The 25,757-nt window shown below is 34.7% G+C and overlaps 2 protein-coding genes across 10 annotated transcripts in view; one reads left to right on the top strand and one right to left on the bottom strand.

Moving 5' to 3' along the window:
• The window catches only part of Herc4 (HECT and RLD domain containing E3 ubiquitin protein ligase 4), a 120,887-nt gene extending 107,513 nt beyond the window's left edge, over positions 1 to 13,374 (top strand). For 4 of the 7 annotated variants that reach the window (XM_046419900.2, XM_046419898.2, XM_046419901.2 and 1 more), the window contains 3 exons: positions 2,349 to 2,532; positions 5,329 to 5,431; positions 7,031 to 7,670. In XM_046419900.2, coding sequence (XP_046275856.1) covers positions 2,349 to 2,532; positions 5,329 to 5,431; positions 7,031 to 7,239 — 496 coding nt within the window. In that variant the 3' untranslated portion in view covers positions 7,240 to 7,670. The other 3 variants (XM_058577951.1, XM_046419903.2, XM_046419904.2) reach the window with 3 other exon arrangements.
• The window catches only part of Sirt1 (sirtuin 1), a 28,294-nt gene continuing 13,523 nt past the window's right edge, over positions 10,987 to 25,757 (bottom strand). For 2 of the 3 annotated variants that reach the window (XM_046419907.2, XM_046419906.2), the window contains exons 5-9: positions 20,005 to 20,152; positions 19,197 to 19,276; positions 18,480 to 18,666; positions 15,463 to 16,017; positions 10,987 to 13,072 (exon numbers count right to left, since the gene is read on the bottom strand). In XM_046419907.2, the coding sequence (XP_046275863.1) occupies positions 12,744 to 13,072; positions 15,463 to 16,017; positions 18,480 to 18,666; positions 19,197 to 19,276; positions 20,005 to 20,152 (1,299 nt within the window). In that variant the 3' untranslated portion in view covers positions 10,987 to 12,743. Of the gene's footprint in view, positions 13,073 to 15,462; positions 16,018 to 18,479; positions 18,667 to 19,196; positions 19,277 to 20,004; positions 20,153 to 20,646; positions 20,772 to 25,757 lie in introns of all 3 variants that reach the window. The other variant, XM_046419908.2, reaches the window with a different exon arrangement.

A 25,757-nucleotide genomic window follows, 5' to 3' on the forward strand; every position in this document is an offset into this window, starting at 1 on the left:
GAGCACTCAGCATGTGCAAGGCCCTGGGTTCGAGCCTCAGCACCACATATAAATAAATAAAATAAAGGTGTTGTGTCCAACTACAACTAAAACATTTTAAAAACTACATATAAAAAAAAGAAAAGGTAAACAGAATACCCTGCTGCTCAATTATGAATAATATTTGTAATTATAAAAGTGTTAATAGTGAATACTGAACCAAAATCATTATAAAATGAGAATTTGGGGGAGGAAAAATGAGAGCAGAGCAATTAAGTAAAAAGTAAATCTCTACCTTTCCTAATAGGTATTCAGTTCATTATATAACATTTAAGATTGAAAGATCAAAGAATAACACTAGAACTATGTTGGCAGATGCTTGAAGATAAATATCAAAAGGAATAGCAAGAAAGAGTTAACAAGGCCGATGTTGGCTTCAAATAGCAGGAATTTCTGGTAGATAAATGCAGGACAGAAAGCACTTTGTTTTCTTCTATTTTGTCTTTAGACAAAGCTAACAGTGGGTTTGGCTAGGGATATGATCCAAACATTGTAATCCTGTGTTGAGAGCCACAGCCGAAAGGGCCCCAGCAAACTTCCAGCTGCCAGCTGATTGGCTCCTCTGTGGTGATGCTCATTGGGCTGTTTCCCTGCCCTTTCAGACCACGGAGCTGCTCATTGGGGGACTCTTTTGGCTCCGCCCACGCAACCCGGCCAATCGGCCTTAAGAGCAGGAGGAGTGGGGGGTAGAGAGGCTTGTGGGAAGTCCGTGGTGGCAGTTGGGCTCTGAGGGAATTCCTGAAGAGCTTGTGTGGTGCATGTGTGTTCTAAAAATAAAGTTCGTTTCTGCTTGATAAGTGGCTAGTGAATTGTGCCCAGCCAGACTGCGCAATCCTGACTTGATTACTTAGAAGCTATATGACTTTAAATAGATAGTTGATATCTCCATGCCTCAGTCTTCTTTTCTGTAAAATAGAATACTCAATTATATGTACTTCATGGGGTTATTTTGAGGTTTGGGTGAGGCAATAATTTTAAGATAGGACCTATCTAGCACATGTATGTGCTCAGTAAATGTTGGCTATTGGAATTATTACTACCAATAATAAACTATGCATATGTCCTACCTTGTAAAATAAAACTGTTAAAATTAATTAAAAATTTTGAAGCACTTCTAGCTTTTTTTTTTAGGTTTTTGAAAAACTTTGGTTTAGATTTTTTTTTTTTCCTGCTTTTAAAAAGTTCCTGAAAATTATTTCATTTATATTATTGAGAAATTATTTTAAGAATTTTGACAAAAAGTATGTAAAATTATTTAGCCTTTTGTGCTTGAGGGTGTAATTAGTATAGATGAAATTTAACTTTCTAAATGGATGGATTGTAAAATTATGCCTTACCTAATTAACTTTTTTCTCATCTGACTCTAATATTGTATCCTATTGGTTTTTCCTTAGGCCCACCAGGTTTTTATTTTACAATGGCCTCCTTTAGCCAGTTTTTCTGCTACTTATAAATTTAGTTTTGGATTACTTTTATAACTGGGTAAGAATATTTGTAGATGCTTAAATTTACTCATATTTCCATTTACAGAAACACTATTATTTGCAAGACAAGGATATGAAATACTGAAATCATTCTCCAGTGCCTGTTCTCATTATTTGTTTAACTGAATTGCTTCATAAAAATGTTTGTGAATAGCAAAACAAAACAAATTGATTAAAATTTTTTGTTATTCTAGTTACTGGGTAAAGAAGTTTCCCTTTTTTCTGTACAGTATTTTTTGTATCCTAAGAGACAGAAGACAATCAACTGTGTATGTGTGTCTGTATACTGCACATACATTTAAAGAAAAATAAACTTATAGTCTTTTAATAATTATCCTAAAAAAATATTTAATACCTGCTACTTGGTGGTTGTTTTTGAAAATAAATTTTTGTTGAGATTCCTTGGAGTCCAAGGAGAAAGATTCCTCTGTCAAATAATCTGAGTCCCAAAGCTCTCATTTTTTTCGCCACACAATATTTGTAACAGATCACTGTTTTAGGAATGCATGTGAGGTGATACTATAAATTTTCATTAATTTGTGACTTTTGAAATTATTTTTTTAGCCATTTATATCATTCTGTTCATTAGCAAATGATATTTTTCTATTAGGAATAGTCTAAGAACTATGAATGCTTCATGGGTATATCTTAATTTTTAATAGATTTATTTATAATAACTTTGTCCCCTTTGAGTCAGTCCTGTTCATATTTTTTCTGTTTTATATAGTTAAGTAGCAAAAGGCATAGGAGCACAGTTTTAATTAGACTATATTATATGTTCTACATAAGTGATTTTTATGCATGTATGTATATTTTTATTTCTAGGCAGGAGTTTGTTGATGCTTATGTGGATTACATATTCAATAAATCAGTGGCTTCCTTATTTGATGCCTTTCACGCTGGCTTTCATAAGGTCTGTGGAGGAAAAGTTCTTCTGCTTTTCCAGCCTAATGAACTACAATCAATGGTTATTGGAAATACAAATTATGATTGGAAAGAACTGGAAAAGGTAGGAAAAAACCAAATCTATGACATTATTTAAATGGAAAGACCAAGACCATGGCTTATTGGTAGAAGTCCTGCCCTTTTAGTTTCCATTTTTATACAATTACTTCATTTTTATAGGGACACTCTACTGTTTTTGCTCCATAATGAATATTAAACTGTTTTTGAATTGAGGGTAGCAGTTTTATATTTTGTGGGTTTGGTGGTAGAGAGATAGAGAAAAATGTCATCTGGACCACAGGCAGAATAGAAGACCCAGACAAAATGGTGGGTTTTCATTCTGCCTCAGTCTCTGTAAACCGTTGTGAAAAGCATTTGCAATGCATAAGATTTTTTCTCTGATTAATCTCAGTGTTTAATTTTTTGCAGAGAAATAATGAGTATGATCTTCATTTCTGGTGCCTTATCTTTAGGGAGAAAATTAGGAAAGTTTAATCTTCTTCTCTAAGTAATTCTCAAGTATTTCTTCAGTTAACATTTAGTAAAATTGCTAGATTAGGTCAGCTTTAAGAAATAAGGTTATGGGCTGGGGTTGTGGCTCAGTGGTGGAGTGCTCGCCTAGCATGTGTGAGGCTCTGGATTCAATCTTCAGCACCACATAAAAATAAATAAAGATTATGTCCAACTACAACTAAAAATTTAAAAAAACAAAATAAGGTTAACAATCATTTTTCTAATTAATATAGCCTCCTCTGATATAATTTTTGCAGTTTGGCAGTTAACACGTATTTGCTATATGATCTAGCAATCCTAATCCCAAGTATTATGTTCATCTAAAAATCTGTAAATGAAGAGGGAGGTAGGGAATTCTTGTTTAATGGTCAGACAGAGTTTCAGTTTTAAAAGATGAAAAGAATTTTAGATCTGGATGGTGGTGGTGATTGCACAACAGTGTGAATTACTCAATGTTACTGAACTGTATATTTACAGATGTTTAAGATGTAAATGGATACGTGCATTTCTTACAGTTTTAAAATATATGGTTTTTTTTAACTCAGTTAAAAAAATGGGAAGATAGTTTAGCCCAGGAAATCAGCATTCCCCCATACAATTTAGAGGTATAAGAGTGATCTTCAGTCATCCACCTGTCTTTCTTCATCCCCACTGACATGTTCATAATGTAACTTCAAACAAGTTAATAAATTTAACATCACTTAGAAATCAAGTTATTTTCTCAAATTGTTTGGAAGTACATTAATTATTTTGCACATTTGGATAATTATTTTGCACCATTTGAGATAGTCATAGCTACAAATAGCAAGAGCCCAAAATACAAGAAACCCATTAGCAAATATTTATTCAGCCTCTAATGAGGTCCTATGTAAGAGATTGGGGAGATGATAGTCAATAAGATTGAGACATAGTCTTTGCCCTCTGATAAGGAAGCTAACTACTTTTAATTGAGTTGTGATGAATACAAGGGGAGAGTAAGGGTTTAGTGAATAGCACATACGGAGGAACTTAACCATGCTTGTTAAATGTGGAAAAGAGTCTCATTAGATGGGAAATTCTGCAAGGTAAGTCAGGACTTCATTCACTGGAATTTCCCCACAGCCCAAAACTTTTAATAAACTCATTATAAATCAGTTGAATAAATCAGTGATTGAACTAGGTGACATTTTAATCTGAGCCCTAAAAAATAAGTAGAAATTAGCTTGTTGAAGAAGTCTTTTCTATATTGCCTATGCCTAAGGGAACAGTATGTCCAAAAATAACATTTGTCAGGCATGGTGGCACATGCCTATAATCCTAGAGACTCCGGAGGCTAAGGCAGCAGGAGGGTTGCAAGTTCAAAGCCAGACTCAGCAACTTATTGAGACCCTGTATTAAAATAAAAAAGGACTTGGGTCGTGGTTAAGTACCTGTGGGTTCAATCCCTATTATTTAAAAAAGAAAAAAACCTTGAAAACAAGAACAGAGAAAACATTATTTTACATAGTTTGTGTCAGGAATGGATTAGCTAGGTAGTTTGGCTCCAGGATTTCTGATGATGGTATAGTCACAATATTGACTGGCGCCACTGCCATCCAAAGGCTTGATAAAGGATATTCATTTCAACAAGGATACATAGTCATATATGGCTGTTGGCACCATAATGATGTCTGTCCATAGTAGGGCTATTTGAGTGTCTTCACGAAATGTCCCCCCATAAGTGTGATCTGAAAGAGTGACTGTAGCCACAGAGGGTTATTTTTATTGTTTATGATCTAACCTGATAAGTCATACATTTTTCATATCAAGTTCCCTAATGATTACATAGGTCAGGCCCATTCAATGTGGAATGTGGTAGTACACAAGAACACGAATACCAGGAGGCTTATTGAGGACTATCCTTGAAACTACCACAGAAAATTATTAGTGTTGCTCTTAGTAGCATTTTTGTAAAGGAGAAATACAATGTAAAAATAACATGACTTCTATTCAGGAGTAAAAGAAAATTTTTTAATTACAGATAATTAAAAAAAATTTTAATTATAGGTAATTTCCATGTTGGAAATTCAATAATCCTTGAACATTATTTTCGTATTTCTAGTTTATCCTTATTCACATAATTACTTACAAAGATTATAGTCCTATCTTGTTTTTGGAAAAGGTTTCTGGTGGTTCATCTGTTTTTCTTTTTCTCCTGGAATATAAGAGTGTCAAATTGCAAAATGCCCAGGAAATGTTGGGTAATCATCTGCATTGCACATTTCAGATTCCTGGACCATGGTGTCTTTATGGGCTAAGGAATTCAATTTGCCAAATTAAGACAAAACTAATATTCCTTAATCCTAATAAGAGGTTATATTGTTTTTAGAATACAGAATACAAAGGGGAGTATTGGGCAGAACATCCTACGATAAAAATTTTTTGGGAAGTATTTCATGAATTACCATTGGAAAAGAAAAAACAATTCCTGTGTAAGTATTTCTAGTTTCATATTTTATGAGGTGGGAATCTTAATATTAAACTAATTCTCATAGAATATTGACTGATTCTCTTTGGATTAGATTTTTTTCATAGTATTTTTCTAAAAATCTTAAATTGGAATAATTTTTACTTTAAAATATGAACTATCATCTTAATTGCTTGTTTTCTTTTATCTCAAAGGCCAAGTTCAGTTTGCCTCCAAAATATTGTTGGTTTTTAGAAAAAAAAACAGGAATTGGGGCTGGGGTTATGGCTTAGAGGCAGAGCACTTGTCTATCTCTTGCACATGTGAGGCACTGGGCTTCGTCCTCAGCACCACCACATAAAAATAAATAAACAAAATAAAAGACATTGTGTCCATCTATAACTAAAATTTAAAAATAAAAACCAGGAATCAAAATAAACTGGGATTGTAGAATCCTTTTAGATTTCTAAAAAGATCTTTAGACAATCTAGCTCTTTTCTATGTTTGCTCTTTTCTTTTTCTCTTTGATTCCACATTTCTGGGAATTTCTGTAGAAAGTATCTTTTTTTTTTTTTTCTTTCTCCAGACCTTAGTTCCTTCATCTACAGCCTCATGTCTGTTGTGTTTTTCATCTCGTTAAAATCTGAGTCCAATTGAAGTTTGACCTTTTTCGGGGGGAGTAGTACTGGGGATTGAATCCCCAGGCACTTTACCACCGAGGTACATCCTTATCTCTTCTTATTTTTTTGAGACAGAGTCTCGCTAAGTTGTTGAGGGTTTTGCTAAATTGCCAAGTCTAGCCTCAAACTTGGTGATCCTTCTGCCTGCCTCAGTCTCTCAAGTCGTTGGGATTACAAGTGTGCACCACTGTGCCCGGCCCTATTTTAAAAAGTTGTCAGAATTTATGTTCTCAATCAGTGACATTCCTTTAGTATTCCCTGCTATTGCCAAGAACATTTTGGCTATCTTTTCTTGATATCTTTTCTTTTCTTGAGAATTGCCAAATATCAGGATGAATCTTGCTTGATGCATCCTGTATCATAAGGATAGTAAATTATTATTCTTTGGAAAAACAATTTGAGTTTTGGCTCACTGTTAACAATTTTCTATCAAAAGTAACAGGAACAAATAGAGAAGGGTATATGTTTTTGTTTTAACTGCGTTTTGGGCTGGGCCTGGGGCTCAGCGGTAGCACACTTGCCTGGCATGTGTGAAGCGCTAGGTTCCATTCTCAGCACCAAACATAGACAAACAAATAAAGGTCTATCAACAACTTTAAAAATATATTTTTTTAAAAACCTGCATTTTTATTTGGCTTTTTAACTAGTTCTAAATGGCTCTTCCCAAAAGAAGGTCAGTAACAGTAGTCATTAATGTTTCAAAGAATGTCAGTAGTAGTAGTCATTAATTCATCAAATGTTTATTGAACACTTTCTGTATACCAATATTAAGATTATACTTTTAAAGGAAAAAAAAGTGTATAGGTGGGTAATTAGTATGCATTTTGAAAATCTTCCACAAATTCTGGAAGCAGATGTTCACATAAAGTTGTGCTATAGAACTGCACTAGGTATTCTTAGCTACTATATGCTGTTGTGTGAATGATTTTTTCCCCCCCTGGCAGTGTTTTTGACAGGTAGCGATCGCATTCCTATTCTTGGTATGAAGAGTCTGAAACTAGTCATCCAGTCAACAGGAGGTGGTGAGGAATATCTCCCAGTTTCCCACACCTGTTTTAATCTTCTAGATCTTCCAAAATATTCAGAAAAAGAAACTCTACGCCGTAAACTGATCCAAGCTATTGATCACAATGAAGGCTTCAGTTTAATATAACTTCAGAGTATTTAGTTTAGTGCATAAGCATTAAACCACTTGTGTTTTTCTTGTGGTGATGAATTCAGCAAAGTGTCAGGTACTATTATAATTCCTACTTGCAAAATGTTTAATGCTATGAGTATTCATGAAAGCCAAAAAATATTAAAAGAAAAATGAACTGTTAATATTAAACTTATTGTACAGAACCATGAATTTTTCCCCATCTTCCTCATGAACATACAAATATTGTGAATACATTAAAGTTTTACTAACATAAATTTTAAGAGTGTGCATATTTCAAGAATGATCTGTGAGTGCATGGAAATGTTGCTTAATTTTTCTTCAATCACTGGGTGGAAAGCCTTTAACTTTGGCCTGAAATAGTCATTTGATTATTTTTCCATTTTGTAAATAATGTTTTGTAATAAAATAGTTATGTTCTGATACCAGTACAGTTTCTATGGTTGTAATTGAACTGAGCTGACTCTTAAGGGTTAAAAATTATGAATTAATCTTATCTGAGCTGGGCATATATATAACTCAGTGTTAGAGCACTTGCCTAGCATGTGTGAGGCCCTAGGTTCCATCGCCATTACACTTTTTTTTTTTTTTAAAGCATGTTTCTAACACAGTGTGATTTTTTTTTTTTCCCTAGAATAAATGTATGTGCAAACTTGAGTTTACAGATAGGAGTTATACTAAAAAACTTGTAGTTCTGCCCTCTTTTGTGAATCTTGAGATGCTGATAGATGGGAGGTTATCAAAAAGCTTATTTATATTTAGAAATGGAAGAACTTTGTCTCTATAGTTGCCATAGAGAAACTTTGGCTAGTAAGAAAACCAGTCACTGGATTTTTAGCTTCCAAAATTATTGATTCTGTGGGTTAGTATTTAGTCAGAATTTTTAGTACTTAAGAACTATTTCCTTGAATTTTCAGAAACAAATCTTTTTATGGTGCTGATGCTTAGTTATCTCATGTCATTAAATTGTAAAAGCAAGTTGAGTTGATGCAATACATGTGACTTTCTGCTATAATGCAAATATTTATTTTTTAAATTTATAGAAATATGCCGTGAAAACTGTTTAATAAAGAATTTATTGGTTTGATATTTAAACTTTCAGTGGTTCTCGTAAGATTCAAAATTCTTCAAAAAGTGGGCTCTCAGGGAGTTTATTACATTTGAATTGTTCCTATTCCTTTATATTTGTTTGGTAGAGGTGCAGTCTCTTTATAATTCCAAAATAAAAAAACCCTGAAATTTTTTTTTACATTTTATAACAGACCTAATCAGAACTGTTGGCTATTTATACTATTCACCAATTGGGACTAGGAACCCCTGCATAGTACTGCATATTTGCTAAAATTCATAATTCCAAAATACAAACAAGCACAAGGGCTTCATTAAGGAATCACAGACCCGTACTTTTCAGAAGTTTAACTTAAAAAAAAAAACAAAAACATAAAAAATTATAGGCGATTTTTATAGGTAAAGCACTGAAAAACAATATTCTTAAGGTGATTTCCTTGAAATGGCATTCTTTCCTATGGGAATTTTTCCATGTACCTGGTAATATTACCATTTCTCTGCACCCATTCCTTGAGGGTGGTGATTTTCCAAATGCAAAGTATGTGTCAGGTGCTTTTTTCATTAGTAACCTTTGTATGCTATGAAGCTCATCTGTGAAAAAGCAGCCACTTTGGATTAACATGGAGTTCTGTATCAAGAACATTGCAGTTTATCTGTGATCACACCTGTACAAAGCTTAACTTGGGTAAGTGATAACTTTTTTCTCCCTCAGTTACAGTCTGTAATATAGCAGCTTTAACAACAAGAGATTCATGATTAAATAATATGCCATTGAAGATTTTTCAAATTGCTGTTTGTTTTATAAAATTAGGAAAAATCTCCTTTGCTTTGTAAATCAGAGTAGCAGGTAGGTAAATACTGAATTTGTTGTCATAGACTGGTTATTGAGTTAGCTAAACTTGAAAATACTTTTCTCTCTACACAGATGTCAGGGTGGTAGCCTTCTTACAGGATCCATTTATATAGTTTGTAGTATCAATGTTTCCTAACAGATTTTTGCCCTTATAGATTTTTACTGTTTAGTTTAGCAAAAGGTCCAGAATCAAAGTGTAATTATACCATGAAGAGCATGGGTAAACTTGTCTGAAGGCAAGGTCGAATATTTCCTCTTCTGAGCCCCCTCCCCAGCCCTTGTGCATTTTGGCCATCCAAAGCTCCTTGTGATAGTTTCACTCACCTCCTCTGCTAAAGAATTCACATATCCTTAGCTCCTTGCGCTTGGCAGTGTTTGCTTATAAGCCCAAACCTCTCCCTTCCCTGGTGCTGAGAATTGAACCCAGTGCTTCACACATGCTAGGCAAGTACTCTACCACTGAGCCACAGTCCCAACTCTCAAATATTTCAGAAAACAAATGGAGCAGACAGGCTTATTTTGTGAGAATATTTCCTTTTCAGACTGACCTTAGAAAGAGTGTTAAAAGTCAGAAAGGCTGGGGTAGGGCCATAGCTCAGTGGTATAGAACTTTCCTAGCATGATTGTATGAGGCACTGGGTTTGATTCTCAGCACTGCACTGTTTGTAAATAAAAAACTTTATTATAAACAATAACTTGATTTTTTAATGTCAGTTCTGTTTCTTTGTTTCTCAAACCTGACTATACTTTTGAACTACCTGGGGGTGCTTTTTAGTACAAGCCCTGCTTTGTGCCAGTTAAATATGTATTCATATTCCTAAGAGGGGAGGCGTTCTAAACTTCCTCAGGTGAGTATTAATTACCAGTCTAAAAAGGAGACCATTTCTTCATCATTGAAGTATCCTACTTTGAGTTTAAGGCTGAGTGGCTTATTTAGATCTTTGTCCATTTGGTGTACACACACTCCTAGCTTATAGGTTTAGGAGTTTAAGAAAAACAAAAATCTGTCGTATTTCATTCAAAATAGGGTATTACTATCAAGTGAAAGAGTATATACAGAAACTAAAATAGCTGTATAGTGTTGAGTAACAGCTTAAACTAGGTATTGCTAAGTCATTGATACTTTCCAATCTGTGCGTATGTGGAATGTCAGGGATTAATTGGGGATTAAAGCTAATTTCTCTAGGGCTGACAGAACAAGGGCACTATTTTTGTTAAATCTGCCTAGCAAGTTGTCTGGGGAGGAAGGTATGACACCTGAGAACAGGAAACTGCCAGTCAAGTCTTTATTCATTACATGCATTCTAATGTGCATTTTTCAGCCTCTTAAATTTAAGTACTATCTCAAAAACTTATAATGGATTGGACTAAGAAGGTTCTGTGGTAAGCCTCAAAAGTTGATGTGGGCTATTGGGCATGATGTCATATGCCTGGAATCCCACTTGGAAGCTAAGGCCGCTTTTGAAGGATAACCTTGAGCCTAGGAGTTTTTTAGGACAAACCACTTCTTGGGGAGGCGGTAACTGGGGATTGAATCCAGGGGCACTCGACCACTGAGTCGGGTTCACACACACCTCACTTTTGCTTTTGAACTCTCAATTCTCCTGCCTCACAAGCTGCTGGGATTACAGGTCTGTGCCACCACTATGCCTTAGACAACAGTTGAAATACTAACTTTTGGTGATAGTACAATCAAGCACAATCAGTATGGGGCTCAGTCAGACCTTTATAAATTGGCAGGCAGCATCTAATAAATACAGTCCTCAAAACTGTATAAATCCTGCAAAATTTTAAAATGTTATATAACTTATAAACAATGTAAATTAACAGGAAAAAAGTCAAATGACAATTTTAATAGACTTTAAAACAGTGTACAAGTATAAAACACTGGTTTTGTATTTCAAAAGCTGGAGGAAGATATCCAGTCATTAAACAGTCTACAAAACATATGCCAGTAGATTACATAAAAGACTATGTACAATATAAAAAGAGCTGAAAACAGTCTTCACTGTAAAAATAATTTAAAACAAATTTTTCAATTTAAAATATCATCTATAGCACAAACACATCATGCAAATGGAAAACTAAATATACTGCATTCTTTAATGTAGCCAAATAAGTTCAGATTGAGACATCTTTTAGGTAGGGAAATGGCCATTCAATATAATTTTCTACTCTGGAAGTAATGGTCCTAGCTGGGTATTTTTTTCATAAAGAACAGCTATGTTTCAAACCCTCTTTATTGTAATAAATACTAAACCAACATAAGAATATAATTTGGGGGTAATGTTCAAAAAAAGGTCTGGAAAATAAATGTTTTCTGTGACTTTATAAAATAGGAGAAGCTTCTGTAGTTGAAAAGTTGATCTCTAGTTTTAAGGCAGGCTAAGCTTTTAAATAATGTTAACTAGTTTTTTATTCATTAACTATTCTGCTATTACAAGTTAAAGGTTCCTCCCCATAATACCAGGCTAGCAGTTTGGTATTTGTTACACCAAATCCTCCCAACAGGAGACATGTACTTTCTGGCTGAGTTGTTATTAACATCTTATTACTTTGGAACTGTAATCAGGGACCTGTTGTTTTCTTCATTAATGGAAAAACAGCAGTCCAGAATATTACACTCTTCCCAGTAGAAGTACCATTATTACAGATTCAGAAAGGCTTTGCATATTCACATCTTGGCAGTTTAATACTTGTGGAAAAGGATCAATGCAAGCTCTACCACAGTGATAGGTACTTAAACAACAATGGCAAATATTTCAAAACTAAGGAGATCCAGGCAGGCACTATTGTTTCTAGAGCAACTGAAACATTTCCAAAGCATTCACTTGTTTTTTTTTTTTTTAGGTTAGTTTTATGAGCCAATATAGACGTCACTACATGTCTGTAGGAAGTACAAAAGCCATCTTCAATTGAACAATAAATACAATACTCCTGAAACTCTTAGCACCAAAGTCTTACTTTGAAAAAGTAATGACAACTGAGTGCTCTCCCGAATATTTCTGACTTTCTACTTACATTGCATGTCATTTTTAATTTTAAAAAAGTTAGCTGCCATAAGTCTTGGAAAATGCCAGTGTTTAAAAATAGGTAATTGTGCTAAAGAATCAAAAGATCAGCAGAACAGATATTTTGAGGACTTCAAACCATTCAATGTTACAAAGAAAAGTGTGAAATAACCATTCTTTGGTCTAGATAAGCTGTTCCCTTTACATTAATTTAACATTCCAATGGCTTTTTGAAAACTTTAAAATGTTGAAACTCACTAGGCAAAAACAAAATTATACATACATACATACAGATGTATCATACAAATGAAACTTTAAAAGAAAAGTCATGACCAACAGCTGACTAAAGATACTTAGTACCTTTCTTTAAAAAGTTAGTGTTGAGTGTACAAGTACAGGAATGGAAGTTAAAAAATTATCCATGAAAAAAAAATCTACTTGACCAGTCCATATAAATATTACACCTTCTGTTTTCCTTGCTCTATTGAGTTCACAAGTAAACATTCATTTTGACATGCTAAAGTTCCTAATGCTGGTGGAACAATTCCTGTACCTGGACAATTATTACATTATGATTTGTTTGCTGGATAGTTAATGTCTGTTACTTCCTGTTTTATGGATATAGCTTCATTAACTGCCTCTCGATCGCCTCCATCATCTGCAAATCCAGTTCCTCCAGCTCTTTCCGGAACATCAGCATCATCTTCCAGGCCATTGTAGAATTCTTCAATTTCACTTTCATCTTCCATGGGTTCTTCTAAACTTGGACTCTGACATGTACCACTATCACTGTTACTGCCACAAGAACTAGAGGATAAGACGTCATCTTCAGAGTCTGAATATACTTCAGCGCCATGGAAAATGTAACGATTTGGTGGTAAAAACAGATATTGATTACCTGAAATACAGTAATAAATGAAATGTTAGACTTAGTTCAGTCTAGTTGGACAGTCTAGAGTCCAGTGTAGGTTCTATCTGCCTTTTATCACTAGACATTAATTTTGTTTTAAAGCAAGAACTGTGAGTCCTGGATTGAAATATTAGTTCTTTGTACAGGTAGCTGTTTCCTCGTGTGGAGAATGAAATAATTTTAATCCTGATTTAAAAATGAAGAGAGAGAAATCATTCAACAATTCCTTTTTAAGAAATTTGAAATTAGATACCCAATTCAAATTCATTAAATAAAATTTCTCTAAAGCACGTTTTAGAAGTATTTCATCTAACATTTCCATTTATCTTTTTTCCAGCTTGCTACTTAATATACTGTGAATATCTTCATCTCCCCACCATTCAGAATGCAGTTTTTAGATACTGGCATCGATAGCCCCACCGCCCACTCTAAGAAACCTGTACTTTTTTTTTAGTGCTCAGGATTGAACCCAGGGCCCCCAGAATCTCAGAGTCCTGTAGATATAGGTTAATGACGACAAGAAGAAGCTCATTTCCTCCCCTTAAGCCATGGACACTAGGTCAAGAAGAACTCCTTAAGATGTGTGTGGGTTTTTGGTTTTTATTTTGTTTGGAGATGGACAGAATGACTTTTTATATGGTGCTAAGGCTCTAACCCAGTGCTTCTGCTAGGCAAATGCTGCTCTGTCACTGAACCATAATCCAAAACTGATGTGACAGTCTGCTACATATTGTGAAAAACACTTATTTCAAAGCACAGTTAGAAACTAAGACATCAGTATTAATTTTCATGGTTGGAGTAGGAAGTCAAGTACTTTTATTCCAGTGGCAAGACAGAAAACCCCTAGCAGCACTTGGGTCATGTTCAGTGTTTAAAAAGAAGCATTTTATGTGCAAAAGGAGGCTTTTGTCTGCTCTTGTGAATTAAATGGTAGGAAACAAGGAGCCTTTAAATGGGTCCCAGCATATGATTATATCACACTTTTGTTTCTATAATTTTAGCTCATGATTTAAAAACATTATATTCTGCCCTAGCCTCACTGAAGAATTGGGGAAGTACTAGTTACCAAGACTCATACTTGATTTTACTCTAATCAAGTATAATTCCTGGGCAAAGAGTTACGTATGACCAAGAATCTGACAGAAGATCTTCAAGGAAAATTCCAGTACTAGACTTCTATTTTAATACTCTACTAAAAAATTAGCCTTCTAGCCGGGTGTGGTAGCACACGCCTGTAATCCTAGTAGGTAGGTAAGCTGAGACAGGAGGATCTCAGTTCAGCAACTCAGTGAGACCCTGTCTCTAAAAGGGCTGAGGATATGGCTCCTTGGTTAAGCACCCCTGGGTTCAATCCCCTGGTATAACCTAGTCTCCAAGTAGAACCTACTTCTTGTACCCACTAGTCAACTCTGATCTGCCTCAGCATCATTTATAACTTATAGGGAAAAGGCCCCAAAACAACTTCAGGTGAACTAAAAATTTACATACGACTAGAACACTTAATCTCCATACCATCAACAAGTTTTATGTAAACGTGTATTATGTTTGAAGGTGTGCAAAACTGTTAGGCCTAAGTTAAAGCAAATATCTATTTTTACATTGATTAAATTATGACCTTCCCATGTGTGCTACTTCTACTAAAACAACATCACCCTTCAAAAAGCAGCTTTTCTCACTTGTGTTAATACTAATTGATATTCTGCATATATCAAAAGGATAGATGCTATTCCTGATATTCAGTGGAGAAGAATCATGATATGTTTTCCAGATCTGAGACTGTACATTGTAGTGGTTAAGAGAACAGCCTCTGAGGTGAAAGACCTGGAATACAATCTGGCTCTGTGTGCACTTCCTAGTTGTTACCTTGTATGATGTTGCACATAATCCTCTTGGTCTTCCATTTTCCCACCTGAAACAGGGAAGTAATAATACTTCCTACCTCATGTGTTAGTTTAAAATTAAATGTTAGATATGTGTATGAAGTTACTGACCCACATTAAGCATACAAACAAATCATTTCTACCAGTTAAGAGTTTTCAGTGGCAGAGTATATAATATAAACCTATTCTCAATATTTATCTTCCATTTTTCTTCCCATCCCCTGGAGAAACAACATATAGCATACCATTAAAAGCAAACACTCTTCACTCTTTCCTGTATCATGTAAGATACCACTACATTTACCCGTCTGACTTCTGAACTTCACACAATTTTCAATTCAACTATGGAAAGCTACCCAAATCAGGGCTGGGGATTCAGCTCAGCAGCGAAACACTTGGAGCTTCCCTAATCAACTAACCTGCCCAAACTGCTAGTTTGTCCCACCAAAAAAAAAAAAAAGTTTTATAATAATCATACTTTCCAACAAAATTTCTTACCATCAAGCCGCTTACTAATCTGTTCTTTTGCAAGTCTGTTGGGCCAGCACTTTCTCACTGTTTCAGCAACTGAAGTTCTTTCACCTTTCTCACCAGTATTGGAACCAACATCTTTCAAATCTGGATTTTCCACATTAACACACTCAACATTTCTAGTAGAAGTCTGTACTTCCTGTGATTTTTCTTCCACACAACTCTTTGATTCAGATACATCCAAATCATCATTAGTCTTCGCTGTTTGGTTTAAAAGTGTAACAATCACTGAAGAATCTGGTGGTGAAGTTCTTTCTGGTGAACTTGATTCTTCTGAAATATTTAGAGGTGTTGGTGGTAACTCTGATAAATGGACCAACTCTTTTTGTGTTCGTGGAGGTTTTTCGGTAATTTCTGAAAGCTTTACAGGGTTACAGCAAAGTTTGGCGTATTCACCACCTAACCTATGACACAATTCATTAATTATGACATCACAGTCTCCAAGAAGTTCTACATCAAAATGCAGATGAGGCAGAGGTTCCCTATTAATTAATATCTGAGGCACTTCGTGTGGTATGGAACCTAAAAACAGGGTAAAAAGAAAGTTAGGAATTGAAGGTGAGCTAATAAAATCATAACAAATGCATCCTGCAAAAAAAAAAAAAGCCTGAATTCCAAATAAAAAAAAAGATACTTGAAAAGTCATTAAGTCATTACATTTCATCAAAAAGCTATCGAGGGGCTGGGGTTGTGGCTTAGCAGTAGAGCACTTCAAGAGCCTTAGTTCAATCCTCAGCACACATTAAAATAAAAGTATTGTGTCCAACTAAAAAGTAAAAAAAGATATCGAACAAGTGAGAAGCATTAAAGCATCCCAGTTTCTGATCTTGCCAGGTTGGTTACCTCTGAGCAATCTTGTAACTTTCCATTTTGACCTCAATTTCCTTCTCTGTAGAGAATGGGAATAATGTCATTACTTAATTCTTGGCACACAGGTGTTTAGGTTACCGTTGTACTGAAGTAGCTCTTGATACAAAGGTTAAAAGCCATACAGACATATTCTACACTACTTACCAGAAACTTTTTTTACATTTTCAAAAAACCATATTTGCCTATTACCAACACTACTCTATTACCCCACAGGCACAAGCCTGTAATCCTAGCGTCTTGGTAGGCTGAGACAGGAGAATTCCAAGTTCAAAGCCAGCCTCAGCAATTCAACAAGGCCCTAAACAATTTAGTAAGACCCTATTTCACTAAATTTAAAAAAGTGGGACTGAGGGCTAGGGTTATAGCTCAGTGGTAGAGTGCTCATCTTGCATATGGAAGGCAGTGGGCTTGGTCCTCAGCACCACATAAAAATAAACATTAAAAAAAAAAAAAAAGCTGGGCTGAGGTGTGGCTTAGTGGTAGAGCACTTGCCTTGCATGCATGGTGCACTGGGTTCAATCCCCAGCACCACATAAAAAAACTAAATAAACAAGGATATTGTGTGTATCTACAACTTTTTTTTTTTTTTTTTTTTTTTTTTTTTTTGAGGCACAGGAGGATAGCTGAAGATGTGGCTCAGTGGTTAAGTGCCCCTGGGTTCAATCCCTGGTACCAAAAATAAATAAATAAAGCTTTTAAGGCAGAGAAACCCAGGTATGGTAACTTGGGCCTATAGTTCCACTATTTGGGAAGGTAAGGCAGGAAGATCACTTGAGCCCAAGAGTTCAAGAACAGCCCAAGTTAGAAAGTAAGAACCCTATTTTTTAAAAGAAAAGGAAAAAACTGGGCTAGAGGTGTAACTCACTCAGTGGTTGAGTGCCTACTAAACATACATCAATCCCAAGGTCACAAAAGAATGGGGAGCTTACACTACTAAATTATGTTCATTTAATCACAAATCACCTATATTCTACTGCACAAGGATTTCACAGCTATTTAAGAAAGTCTGAGTTAAGTGATAAAGCCACCAGATGTAAGACAAATACAGAATTAAGGAGTTTGACTCATGTTTCTTGTGTTTACCTATTTGATTTACTGATATAAAACCATTTAATTCTCTGTTTTGGCATCTGATTGTCTGCTCTTGTCCTCCCATTTATAAAAAGACACATCTGATATATTTGAAATATCCTTCTCATTTCCCTGGCTTCATTACAGGAGAGAAAGAAGGTAGTATGAAAGCATGTTAAAGAAACTTCCCAAGAATAATAGGGTCTTGAATTACATGGAAACATTGTTAAACACATACACACACTCCTTGGGTTTATGTAAGCTAGAGCCATGTACTACCATTATGACGTGCCATGACTGTCATTACTACAAGAAGAGACTATCATTTTGAATCTCTAAATTATACCTTACACAAGTATATTACACTTCTAATAAGTTGTGCATTTGAAAAATGTGAAAGGTCAAAAACTGTAATATCATGGGCTGGGGTTGTGACTCAGTGGCAGAGTGTTTGCCTAGCATGTGTGAGGCACTGGGTTCGATGCTCAGCACCACATATAAATAAATAAAATAAAAGTCCATTGACAACTAAAAAAATAATTAAGAAAAAACTAATATCAATACAAATAATTTCTTAAGTTTATGTAAACAAATCAAAACTAAACTCTGCCACATTAAACACACTGCATTAAAAAGTCTAAGTTGAAGCTGGGTGTGGAACAGTGGCACATACCTAGAAATCCCACCTACTCTTTAGTCTGAGGCAGGAGGATCACAAGTTTGAGGCTGGCTTCTGTAACTTAGAAACTCTGTGTCTCAAAAAAACTAGAAATATACCTCACTCAGTGCATTTTCCCTTCATCTGGATTTTCCATGAGTAAGAACTAAAATTTAGTATTCCTTCTGTTTTGATATCCCCCGGCCCTCATTAAATATCATTTGCACATAACCCGCATAAACAGAAATATCATCTAAAAAATATAGCCTAGCTCTTTATCACTTTCTAAATAGGAAAGTGGTAAGATCACTAGAGCCTATTATACAGATCCATAACCTGTGGTATCATATGCAGAAAAATTCCTCCAAAATCGTCACTAACTTACTTGGAATTAGTGCTACTGGTCTTACTTTCAGGGAAGACCCAATAACAATAAGGAGATCGACTTCGTCTTTGTCATACTTCATGGCTCTATGAAACTGTTCTGGTAAATTTTCACCAAAAAAGACAATCTCTGGTTTCATGATAGCAAGTGGTTCATCAGCTGGGCACCTAGGACATCGAGGAACTACCTGCATGTTCCAGATATGGGTTGAGATGAAGTGAAAGAAAGTTCCACATTAGTAGTAGTCAATATTTCCACACTTTTTAAAAAATGCATTTCAGAATTATCATAGAAAACAGAAAAGCTGTAGAATAAACGGTAGGGAAAATTGGATACAATCTAAATGTCAATTTTAAGTTTACTGATACACAATGAAACATTTTCCTGTATTTTTTCACAGTATTTTTATGTTTTGAGGATTACCACAACTCCTTTAAAGGATCCAAATCTGACATCACTAAAAAGGAGAGAAAGGAGAAAAACTAACATAGCAGCTTCTTACTTGTGACCTGGGTTTTTATTTTAGGCTTATATAACAAAGGAGCCAATTTAATGATTTCAAGGTATTATTGTATTTCATTAGGATTCCCAATGGCAACACTTTCTTCCTGGACATTTCCCTGTCTCATAAATATTTTGCAGGGGTGGAGGGTACTGGTGGCTAAGGAAGAACAGATCAGAGATGAGCACATTCCTAAAATGTGGGTGATTAATTACCTGATTAAAAATATCTCCTCGTACAGCTTCACAGTCAACTTTATATTTACAAATCAGGCAAGATGCTGTTGCAAAGGAACCTAGAAGCAACCAACATGTATATAGTTTATTAAAGTAATGTTTCTTAAACATAAAGTTTAACTCTATAAAAATTACAATTTTAAGAGATTCCACATGGAAATTTAGAGAAAATGAAAACAATACACGTAATACATGGAGACAATTCAATCCTCCGCTGTGAAACACAGGTGTTAACTGTGTCTTCTAAAACTACTCTTAAATAACTCTACTAGTGCTAAAACTCTTCAGGATATTAAGGTTCCAATTTTAATATCTTAGTTCAACAGATGTGTTTTAGAAACTTTACAGAAACAATCTCATGTTACTGCAATATCTTCTAAAACGAAAAGTATATTAATATTGGTTGGGCACAGTGGCACACGCCTATAATCCCAGTGACTTGGGAGGTTGAGATGTGAGAATCAAAACTTCAAGGCCAGTCTCAGCAACTTAGCAAGGCCCAGTCTCAAAATAAATTTTTAAAAAAGGGCTAAGGACGCAGCTCAGTGGTAAAGCACCTCTGGGATCAATTTCCAGTACCAAAAAAAAAAAAAAGTGTATTACTATTTGGTATTATACTTCTGATTTCATTATTTTGCATTCTATTTTTCTTAGATTATCTTCAACAAATCAGATAACATATTAATGATGTTTAAACTCTCATTACTGGAGGGCAGCTTGCTTTCTAATGCTATTTTTTCCTAAGAAACTAAATAAATTACCAAAAGCCATTTTGAAGTTTACTAACCATGACATTGAATTATCCTTTGGATTCCTGCAACCTGTTCCAAGGTATCTATATTCTGAGTATAGTTGCGAAGTAGTTTTCCTTCCTTATCTGACAAGGCTATGAATTTGTGACATAGAGATGGTTGGAACTGTCCAGGATATATTTCCTACATAATGCAAAAGGTAGAAAAAGCTAATGTTAATAAAATAACTATAACAGGCATCCTGCTTAGGTTTAACAAAAAAACTACCATTGATAATTCCCCATATATAATTTTAAAACAAAATACATGAACATTTTAAAGCATCTTGATGGATGCAACACACACCTAGAAAAAGGATTTTTGCTGTAATATGTATAAAACTCAGTAATTAGTGAACTTGGCCCCTTGAAGAAATGATCAGGTTGACCCATAAACATCACTAATAAATGACTCCTTAGGATATCAAATTTTTGCTGGCTGCAAATTCAGATTTTGTTTAAGGAAAAATGGGAAAAGTTTACACTGAAATTACAGATATCAAAAGTACGGTGACTTTTTAAAAAACTAAAAAAAGGGCTCTGTCAACATATGAATATTTTTAAAAAATTATTTTGATTCATCATTCATTATAAATATCAACCTGTTGGAAGTTTAAAGCTAAAGTTTTAATTCCTTACCAAAATTGTTTTCCTTCCACTGCACAGGCACATACTGGTATAGTATAGAGTTGCTCATGAATGCTGAGTTGCTGGATTTTGTGTGTGTGTTTTTCCCCCCAAATAATGCTTCAATGCTGTTTCTTCTTTAAAAACAAAGAATTCAGATATACACATGGCAAAAAGATCAGAGAAAAAGTATCAATTTTGGTCCTCCCAACTTTTGACAGTGTTTTTATTCAATTTCATTTAGTAAGTGACTATGGCAAAGGAAGTTTCTTCTCTACTTTTTCTTTAAAGTAGTAGCACTATCATCTACTTACTTCCTTACCATTCATTACAGGCTCTAACCCATTATAATGCTAGCCAAAAAAAAAAAAAAAAAAAAAAACTAGACACAACCATACATCCATCAATAGAGAACTGGTTGTGTAAATATAGCATATCCATAACAGTGGAATATGCAGCCATAAAAAATGAGGGAGACCTAGATGCACTGACCTGGAAAATGGCCCATAACATGTAGGGAAAAAAAAAAAAGTTAGTCACCAGTGTGTGTAGTTTTGTTTTGTTGTTAACTAAACAAAAATGGAAATTTATGTATATACAGATAGGTCCATAAGAACAAGCCAGGAAGAATACAAACAAGTTGTAAATAGAGTTGGGGTAATTTTTACTTCTGACATTATACCAAAAACGTTTAATCATGAGATTACAGATAACTACTTTTTACCTATTTCACATCTCAAATTTTAAAAACACTTTGCCATTCAACAAAAGAATACCTTCTAGATAAAACTTAATACACTTTTCCCATGATGGTAAGTATATGTATATGTCCACATGCTGCTAAAAATCTATTATACAAAAATCCAAAATTTTTGCCTTTCAAACGTTTCAAAAAAAAATTCAAGAATAACTCTTTGCAAAGAAAGAAACGAATAATTGCAATTTAAAAAAACAGAAAATGCATAAGAAGTAGCAGCAAAAGAGTTTATTAATAGAAGACTAAATATAATGGTATAGCACAACTCAGTAGTATTCCATGTTCTGGAATACTACTGAGTTGTGCTATACCATCATCTCCTACCCAGGATACTTTGTTTTATTGCCTTTACACTCAGAAAATTAAATATTGTAGCACTAAAGTACCTTCTGGGAAGATCTTTTAGCATACTTTGACCAATATTAGAAAAAGGCTAGGAACAGATAAAATAGAATCTCTATAAAGCAGTAGGCAGATTGATAAAAGCATGCCAAACACAGAACAGGAAGGACGACTAACTCCAGGGCACAGTCAGAAGACAGGAGTATCTATCCTCCTTGAATTAACTACATGTCTTAACTGTTCTCTTTCAAACGTGAGAGTAAGGAATGCAATAATGTATGGAATGCTAGATTTCACGTATATGCTAGTTTCCCCTTCTTGTCCAACCTGTTCAAGATAGTTTTTAGCCCTTAAAGTTATGAATCAATTCCTATTACTAAGGATAATTTATGAAAAACTTTTATTTTATAATCCTACATTTTACATGTGAAAACCTAAATGATGAGTCTTAGCTTTATTTTCTTTCTAATATTAAGAGGACCATGTCAATTTAAATATAGTATCCAACTATAAAGAATGTAATCAAATTATTCAGGACTATTTTAACAGAAACCAGTTCTAAGATAAGACTCTTAATTTGAGAAGTTTGCTGAAAACTAAATGGTCTATAATTTTTAGATAGGATACGGATTAACTCTTTCACATTAGAAGTATTATATGATAGCCAGCCTTGTTCTAAGCAAGTCCTTTTAAGGAACCAGTCATGAGGGTTGGGCCACTCTTGAGGAGATCAAAGGTTTAAGGTAAAAAAGGGAGCCTTCCACACAGCTGTGTATGAAAAGACACAAATAACCCAGGATTAGCCACCAACCAATGTGGTCAAAGCTAAAGCTCAGAACTACCTATGGAATCTCAGCGTTTTCCTGAGAAAATAATGGCTTTTCTCCAGTGATGCTCTCTGCTTTTAACCTCAGGTTTCTAACAATACAAATAAAAGACCCTAAAAACACAACTGTAATCACGGCCCCTGAAAACTAAAAAGACTCTTCGAAGTCTTAAGAGTTTATCAATCAGAGGAAGGCACACTGTTGAAAGAGAAGTAAAAAAGATTAAAGTAGTAACACCATCATCTACTTCCTTCCTTACCATTCGTTACAGGCTCTAACCCATTATAATGCTAGCCAAAAAGAACTAGACAAACTAGCTAAAAAATTCTCCAGTTAAGGAGAATACTCATTATCTTATTTCACTCATTCTGTAAAATCACCCAAATAGACTACTCAATCTTTTTTTTAAATATTTTCAGTTATAGATGGACACAATACCTTTTATTGATTATTTTTTTAACATTTATTTTTATGTGATGCTGAGGATCGAACCCAGTGCTTCACATGCTAGGCAAGGGCTATACTGCTGATCCACAGCCCCAACCCCACTACTTAGTATCTTTAATCAGTACTTAATACCCTAACCCTAACCTGACAAATTCAACTGCTGTGCCAGTACACTGGCACACAGTAATCCCAACAACTCAGGCTGAAGCAGAAGGATCACAAGTTCAAAACCAGCCTCGGCATTTGCCAGTAAATGGATGGAGCTGGAGAATATGAGGGTAAGTGAAATAAGCCAATACCAAAGAACCAAAGGCCTGATGTTTTCTCTGATGTGCAGATGCTAATTTACAGTCAGGGGAGGGGGGCACTAGGGAATAGATCAGATAGAAGGGAGTGAACGGAAAGGAGGGCATATGGGGATAGGAATGATAGACTGCATCAGACATAATTACCCTATGTGCATATGATTACACAATCTGTATAACTACATCACGCACAAGAATGAGAAGTTATACTCCATTTATGAGAGATGCATCAAAGCATCCTACTATCACGTATAACTAACTAGAATAAAGAAAATGAACACTGTACCATTTAAAAAAAAAACAGTCTCAGCAACTTATCAACACAGTAACTCAGCAAGACAGTGTCTCTAAATAAAATAGAAAAAATGGGCTAAGGATGTAACTAAGTGGCTAAGCGCCTCTGGGTTCAATCCATGGTACCAAGTTTGGTTCCTTTAGGAATCTTTATTGAGCATACATGTGTACACAGGACCACAGACAGTAAATATTTTAGGTTTTAGACCATATGGTTTATGTGTGTATGGTCTCTGTCACTACACAAGCTCTCCTTTATAATGCAAAAGTAGCTATAGATAATATATAAATGAGAATGGTTGTGTTCCAATAAAACTTCATGTACAATGACATCAGAATTTCATGGAAGTTCACACTCCATGAAATATTCTTTTGACTTTTTTCCCAGCAATTTAAAACCTCATCGTTAGCTGGGGAGGCAGTAGGGGGAAGATATTGGTCAATGGACACAAAATCTCAGAAAGGGAGAATGAGTTCACCAATATCTATTGTACAACATGGAGACTATAATTAGTAACAAGTGTATTATATACTCGAAAACTGCTGAGCGTAGATTGTGAATGTTCTTATCCAAAAATAAGTATGTGAATGTTATTTAGTTTGATTTAGCCATTCCATAAGGAAAAAATATATCAAAACATGTTGTACACTATAAATACAATTTTTATTTGCCCATTTACATGAATAATAATATATCACTTTAATAAGCAGAGGGTGAAATCTGATCTGATCATACATTATAATTTTAAAAAGCTGACATAAAAAGTAGGGTAACTTCTGTCCTAATCTAACACAAAGGAATTCCAATTAATGAAACTATTAGCTACTATTTAATGAAATTTTAGTATATACTTAGGTATAATAAGCCCTTATATTTTGTATTTATTATAATTCCACATACAAAATTCAGGGCTGGGTTTTTATATTTTAAAAGGTTAAAGAAAAATAATATGTCAGAGACCCTATGTGACCCATAAAGCAGGGCACATATTTACTATCTGACCCTTTGTGGAAAGTTTGCTGACCCTGTTCTAGACATATATTCTTTTTTTTTTTTTTTAGTTGTAGATGGACACAATGTCTCTATTTTATTTATTTACTTTTATGTGGTGCTGAGGACCCAAGCCAGTGCCTCACACATTAGATAGGCAAGTGTTCTACCACTGACCTACAGCCCCAGCCCATATATTCCCATTTTACAAATGAAAACAAAAACAAAGCAAAGAAATAATTTATCAATTTGGTAACAGGAACCATAAGTAGCATACTTAGCATTTACACCTAGTTTCAATACAAAAGTCCTGTTCTTAACTGCCTTTCCAATTTTATGCTTCAGCCTCAAATTTTCTATTTTTCTTTTGGACTAAGCACCATTTTTCTTAGGTTACAAACTAGTCTAATTGAGCAAGACTAGTTTGGTAAGTCCACCTTATTTTGCTCAATTTCATAGGATTACTACAGGCTGGAATTCCACTAACCCAAACATAAAAATACTCTTCAAAAAAACATATTCCCTAAAATCAGTATGAAAAGAAAAGCCCCTTGGGCTGGGGACATAGCTCAGTTGGTACAGTGCTTGCCTAGCATGCACAAGTAAGTCCCTGGGTTCAATCCCCAGCTCCCACCAAAAAAAGAAAAGCCCTTGAAATGGGGGGAAAAATGGCTAAGAACAAAGAGAGAATTAGAAGATACACACAGGACCAGAAGTAAAAGTAGTCATCCACACTAATTAAAACATAATACTAAGGGCTAGTGGTATAGCTGGGGGGGAGGGGGGGGAGAGGAAGAATGCATGAAGCTCTAGGTAAAAACCTAGGGCCAATAAGGAAATAATAAAGATAAAACAACAGGGGCTGGGGCTGGGGTTGTAGCTTAGTGGTAGAGTGCTTGCCTAACACGTGTGAGGCACTTGGTTCGATTCTCATATAAATAAGTGAGTAAATAAATAAATAAATAAAGGTACATTGACCACTAAAAAAATATTAAAAAAAAAAAAGATAAAACAAAAGACAAGAACATTAACATGCTAATTTGTTACCTATCATACATTTATAATTTCAAACCTGCTAAACAACCCTAGATTAAAAAAAAAATCTCTAATACCCACTGTTAGGAGATTAATTACATTATGTACAACTTCAAGACAAACTA

Source organism: Marmota monax, unplaced genomic scaffold (assembly GCF_021218885.2).
Source record: "Marmota monax isolate L192 unplaced genomic scaffold, Marmota_monax_Labrador192_F-V1.1 WCK01_AAM20220418_F8-fsc00019, whole genome shotgun sequence".
NCBI lineage: Eukaryota > Metazoa > Chordata > Mammalia > Rodentia > Sciuridae > Marmota > Marmota monax.